Below are 6,615 nucleotides of genomic sequence, written 5' to 3' on the forward strand. Positions count from 1 at the left end.
ATAACTTGACAACCTGCTTTTCAACTTTTTCTGCCCCTGCAGTGTTCACAGCACACTTCCTATTAGTAACATGGCAGTTGAGAATCATTACATTTGATAGACCTTTCATTTTCAATCTTGAAGCAGAATGCACAGCATTTCAGAGTTTGAAAAAAGCTCAGAATTTAAAAATCTGTCACATAGATTATCCCTACTTTTGTAGAATGATGTTTGCATTATTAAAACAAATCTCAATAAGATAAACTGAAAACCAAGCAGTCAATTGTCTTGCCCAAGGTAACACATCTAGGTAGCAGTAGCTAACTCTTAAGTGTAAAATCCATGTTCCTGGGCTCCTTGTTCAGCCCCTTAGTTCATTATTCCCTACTGCCTTTGTAGATTTTATAAACAGATCTTTAAAAATAAATTTTTTTGGAGACAGAGTCTCACTTTGTCACCCTCAATAGAATGCCATAGCATCATATACCTCACAGCAACCTCAAACTCTTGGGCTCAAGTGGTCTTCTTCATCCTCCTGAGTAGCTGAGACTACAGGCACCTGCCACAATGTCCAGCTATTTTTAGAGATAGAGTCTCACTCTTGGTCAGGCTAGTCTTGAACTCCTGAGCTCAAGCAGTCTTCCCACCTCGGCCTCCCAGAGTGCTAGAATTACAGGTACGAGCCACCATGCCCTGCCTTGTGGATAGATCTTATCTTAACTCTCTGGAGAGCCTAGCTGTGGGAAGGCTGAGCTATGTGCCCTTAGCGAAGTCCCATAACCTATAATAGCCTGAGCTTCCTTGTCTGTAAAACACAGGATTACACCAAGCGCTGCATGTAAAAAGCACTATCCCAGGCACTTAATTAGCATTTTAGAATGGTAGTTGCTTTTCTTGTCTTGACATGTGTCTTAAACATATATTACCCATTGTATTAATTATTGATAGCTATAGTCATATAAAACTTTAAAAAAAGGATATGACTTTCTTTTTTTAAAATATGGAACATTTCACAAATTTGTCATCCTTATACAGGGATTATGCTAATCTCTGTGTCTTTCCAATTTTAGTATATGTGCTGCCAAAGCAAGCACAGGACTGATTTTTCTTTTTTTTGAGACAGAGCCTCAAGCTATCCCCCTGGGTAGAGTGCCATGGCATCACAGCTCACAGCAACCTCCAGTTCCTGGGCTCAAGCGAGTCTTCTGCCTCAGCCTCCCAAGTAGCGGAGACCACAGGCGCCCGCCACAATGCCCGACTATTTTTCGGTTACAGCTGTCATTGTTGTTTGGCGGGCCCCGGCTGGATTTGAAGCTACCACCTTAGGTGTATGTGGCTGGTGCCTTAGCCACTTGAGCCACAGGCACCGAGCCAGGACTGATTTTTCTGACCAAAACTTTTGGTCCTATATTTTTTAGATCTTGGGATTAATTTTGTATTAGGGAAAATAGCACTTACAGGAAAAAGCTTTTACTTATACTATTGAAGGAATTTTGCCCAAGAATATTACTCTTTTTTTTTTTTTTTGAGATAGTATCTCACTGTGGCACCCTGGGTAGAGTGCCTTGGCATCACAACTCACAGCAACCTCCAACTCTTGGACTTAAGCCATTCTCTTGCCTCCTCAGTAGCTGGGACTATAGGCTCTTGCCACAACGCCCAGCTATTTTTTGGTTGCAGTTGTCATTGTTGTTTAGCTGGCCTGGGCTGGGTTCAGTCCTGCCAGCCTGGGTCTATGTGGCCAGCGCCCTACCCACTGAGCTACAGGCACTGCCAGGAACATTACTCTTTTATCTTTGAAGAACCTTGCTGAAGTCAATTATTAAAAAAATTTTCACTCTTTTGCAAATTGGTCTAACTTTCAGTCTCCATTTAAATATAGTGATACTGCCATTTTTTCTTCTTAAATTGTAGTAGAAAATTTCTGTTATTAAGCCTTTTCAAATTTCTTCTTTAACTGATACATTAACTCATTTATTAGTCAAAGTTTATTGAAAAATGAAAAACAGGCCAGGTGTGTTGCTCATGCCTATAATCCTAGTACACTGGGAGGCCAAGGTTGATGGATTGCCTGAGCTCACCGGTTTGAGATCAAGGTGAGCCAGAGGGAAACCTCTGTAAAAATAGCTGGGCATTGTAGTGGGCACCTGTAGTCCCAGCTGTTTGTGAGGATGAGGCAAGAGAATCATTTGAGCCCAAGAGTTAGAGGTTTCTATGAGCTGTGACACTATGGCACTCTACAGAGGGGGATAAATTAAGACTCTATCTCAAAAATAAAAGGAAAAGGAAAACTAACCACTAATTCATGGTAAATAGGCTCTATAAGACTTGTTACCTTTTTTCCTTCCCCAGATCAAAAAGATTATATATATAGAAGAATAGAGACTATTGTCAGATTTTTTTCTTCAGGTGCAATCAGAGTAATTGAGAAAATCAGAAATAACAGTTACAAATCTTATTCACGATAAATATAATATTTAAGCTGTAATGATTTTTATTATAAAAATATATTCATGGCAGCACCCATAACTCAGTGGGTAGGGGGTCAGCCACATACACTGAGACTGGCAGGTTCAAACCCAGCCCGGGCCTGCTGAACAACAATGACAAGTGCAACAACAAAAAAAATAGCCAGGTGTTGTGGTGGGTGCCTGTAGCCCCAGCTACTTGGGAGGATGAGGCAAGAGAATTGCTTAAGCCCAAAAGTTTGAAGTTACTGTGAGCTGTGACACTACAGCACTCTATCCAGGGTGACAGCTTGAGACTCTGTCTCAAAAAATATATATATGTGTGTATATACATATTCAAAAATTACTATCACTATAGTGTGTTAATTACATGTCTTAATATATTGGTTAGTAATTCTAAATTTATTAGATTGGGTTTATTATATTTAATATTTTAAAAATACTCTCTGGAACAAGAAAATTGCATTTCATCATTAGACAAGAATCGTACTAGAAAGGATTTTCTTCTAACTGCATGCTGTTCAGCTTCCATTCTGAACTTGGCCTTAGCCACACTAGCAATTCTGAGTGTTCTTAGTTTTAAAACTTGGCTTCTAAGAGTAAGAAAGAGCTATTATTAACTTCTGATGAGGTAAACTGTTAACTTTGTCTCTTGCTGGACACCTGTTTATGTGACTGCAGTCCAGATCTCTCCTCTCACATGCGTGCCTGCTTAACTTGGATATTGAGGTGCAATCAGAGATTCCAAAGGAAAACCTAATTATTAAAATATATACTTTAAAATTATACTATATTTTATATCTTTATATCCTGGAATTCTTGAATTGAGTATATTCAAGATTTTGGCTCAGCTCCTATTTTGTTAATTTGGAAAGTAAAGTATGTGTGGCATATCGTTTAAGCTGAAGCTAAGCCAATATGAATAACAATCAATATTTATATTTTAATGCTTAGCTGACTGTTGTCAGAGTCATCCTAGTATTTATCTTTTGGTTTTGTCGTGACCGGTCTGTCATTTGTTTTTGTGCAGGAGATCTTGTTGGATAATTCTGTGTTGGTAGGTCCCCGACCCTTGATTCGTAACTTTTATTTGTTTGGGTTTTTTTGGGTTTTTTTGGTTTTGAGTTTTGCAGTGGTGTTTCTTTGTGTCGTTTTGGTTGTAGATGTTGGTTTTCCTCTGCATCTCTTTGTTTAAGCTAACCATTAGTGCAAAGTCCGGAATGTAGCATGTTACATGGTGTTTATTTAATACCAATGTAAACAAATCCTTCCTAACCTTCTCCAGCTGGTGTACTCACTCCTTGCACTGAATTTTGCATCATTTTAATTTAATACTCCATATATTCGTTTTAGAAAGGAATTATAGTTATGGCTTAATTTAATTTCTGTATTTTGCTTGCATTGTTTGCCTTAAAGCACTCTTTTCCTCTTCCCAACATAAATGCTGGAGAATGACATGGAGATAGTAAGCCTCCCGTTTTGCTTTGTGTGACAGCTTTTAGTCTTCTTTCTGCCAAACAAATAAACAGTACTTGTAAGCATGCTTTTTCTAAAAGATTATTTCAACAGCCTGAGTAAATGCTGCACCTGCCTTGTATTATATGCTTGTAAAACTCCAGTTAAAATAGCTAGTAGGTTTATTAACTTTTCTTTAAAATCTTCTTATAGAGTGTTTTTTTGTCATTATTGTTGAAATACAGCAATAATCCTGGGCATGAGTAAGCTTAGTCTTTTTATATTTTAACTTCTCTGTTAATCCTATATACTAGTTTCTAACAGGAACAACAGAGTTCTTAAACATGACTAGAATGACATTATCTTGAGACTTTCCTGTGAATTATAGTTCTGTCTACTTTTGAGTTTATGATAGAGCTTGAGGATAAAATAGAACATACTTATGAAGCCATTCCCATCCATCTGTTTTACTGATGACGTATTTACAAACTTTATGTTTTTTGGCTTCTGATAAAATTTAGCTCTCTTGTTTCTTCTAATTTGAAAACCAACTCCTACCACCTGTTCTTTTTTCCTATCCAAATTTAACCTCTGCTCTTTACAATAAACACACCTACTTCAGTCATTTTTTTTCACGTATGCCAAATCTCATGCCATTATTTCTCAAATTTAACTTTGAAAAATCACTATTGTAAGATGTATATTTATTGTTGTAGACCATAGCAAACTGATCTTTACTTTTAAATTTAGAACAAAATAAATTTAAAATCACTATCCTTCATTTCACTTAGGAAACCATGGAGTAAGAATTTGTATCCAGAGATCTTTGACTTCTTTAATTGACCATATGAGTTATATCACAAATCTTATTTGCCACAATTAGATAAAACCTATCGAGATTTACATTGTATGTTTTCTGAATAAAACTCTGCCCTTATTTTTAAATGCATTTATTTAGTCTACATTTCATCTGAATAAAATACTATTGTTAGAGACTATAGTAAAAATAACTTTTATTGAGAATTTACTATTTATTGGGTACTGTGGTGAGCACTCTGTATATCATTTTGTGTTAATGTCACAACAGCCCTATGTGATGTGTTAGTGTTACAAATAAAGATATTAACACACAGAGGGATTTAAATAATTTGCCCAGAGTCGCAACTAGTAAATGGTGGATCTAGAACACAAATGGAGATGGTTTGATTATAGAACCTCCATTTTAACCATTATGCTCTATTGCCTTTATGGATTTATATAAATTTCTACTTAGAGAACTGTAAACATTATGATATAGTTGCATAAACACAGAGTTATAAACTTCAGATACATCCTTCCAATTGCATTTCTTTTATCTCTGAAAACTATTTTTACTTGTATAAATTCTATCTTCTGTCAAGAGGCTTTTGCTTAGATTTGTTCATGAATCGTGTATAATCTAGTACAGTAGTACTCCTTAAAGTTGTTTCTAAGTTACATCATCAGAACTACATACTAGAATAGTTTCAAGAAGTTTGTATGTGTTTAATAAATTGTATCCAGCTCATCCTGAGCTGGCCAGAATCAGAAGTGGATCTGGTGAATATCTCTTAGACTTACTGAGTGTTACCAAGAATTTTAGTGCTTTCATTACTCAAATGCTGTTTTTCAGGTGAATCTTTGTAGTCCCTACTTGTTGCTGAGAAGAGCTGTACTGGCTTGCTTACGTCAGCTGGTACAGAGAGAAGCAGCTGAAGTTTCAGAACATGCTGTTATGTTTGCTAAGGATAGAAGACAGGAATGGACCCCAGGTAATTCTTTTCATCAGGATTATATCCAGATCAAAGGATTGTCTTAATCTTAAATTTTCCCTATGTACATGAGTTTTTTAAATAATTTTTTTTTTTTTAGATAGTCTCATTCTGTTGCCCTCAGTAGAGTGCCATAGTGTCAGCTCACAGCAACCTCCAGCTCTTGGGCTTAGGAGATTCTCTTGTCTCAGTCTCCTGAGTAGCTGGGACCACAGGCACCCGCCTCAGTGCCCAGCTATTTTTTGTTGCAGTTTGGCCGGGGCCAGTTTGAACCACCACTCTTGGTATATGGGGCTGGCACCCTCCTCCCTGAGCCACAGGCACCCCCCTTATTTTCTATATTCTTAAAGAGCATTGATTTTCTTCTTGTCAGATGCTAACATCAGAGAATTTGGACTGGAAGGGGCATTATTGACCTTACTCGACAAAGAGACAGATCACATACTATGTCATGATATCAAAGAGACTTTAAATCACATGCTAACATCTATGGCAGTGGAAAAACTCTCCCTTTGGTTAAAGCTTTGTAAAGATGTACTTGCTGCATCAGCTGGTAAGTACTGCTGATTATCAATTGAAATAATGAAGTTGAAAGTAAATGCTATATAAAATTGTGTGCCACTGAGAAGTCATCAGTTCCCGTCTGAATATTTGGATCGTGATTGTCTGGTTGTTCCTTTCCTTAAATGAAGATGCTAGTTCTGATATTTTATAATTCTTTTTAATTTGAACAATATAAATTCAGCACTTAAGCCTGCTTTATTTCTTTTGATGGTTTTAGATTACTTTCATATATAAAACGTATTAAGAAGTAGAGTTGTTGACTTGGCACCTATAGCTCAACCGGCTAAGGTGCCAGCCATGTACACCTAAGGTGGCGGGTTCGAATCCCCAGCCCGGACCCGCCAAACAACAATGACGGC

The 6,615-nt window shown here is 37.1% G+C and overlaps 1 protein-coding gene and 1 pseudogene across 1 annotated transcript in view; one reads left to right on the forward strand and one right to left on the reverse strand.

Annotated features, from left to right (window-relative positions):
• Positions 1–6,615, forward strand: part of HEATR5A (HEAT repeat containing 5A) — a 113,233-nt gene that overhangs the window by 58,618 nt on the left and 48,000 nt on the right. The window contains exons 20-21 of the mRNA XM_023514397.1: positions 5,554–5,692; positions 6,066–6,245. Of these exons, the coding sequence (XP_023370165.1) occupies positions 5,554–5,692; positions 6,066–6,245 (319 nt within the window). The remainder of the gene's footprint in view (positions 1–5,553; positions 5,693–6,065; positions 6,246–6,615) is intronic.
• Positions 974–1,073, reverse strand: LOC111726054 (annotated as a pseudogene).

The sequence above is a fragment of the Otolemur garnettii genome, unplaced genomic scaffold, assembly GCF_000181295.1.
Source record: "Otolemur garnettii isolate 467f Iridium unplaced genomic scaffold, OtoGar3 scaffold00052, whole genome shotgun sequence".
Classification (NCBI taxonomy): domain Eukaryota; kingdom Metazoa; phylum Chordata; class Mammalia; order Primates; family Galagidae; genus Otolemur; species Otolemur garnettii.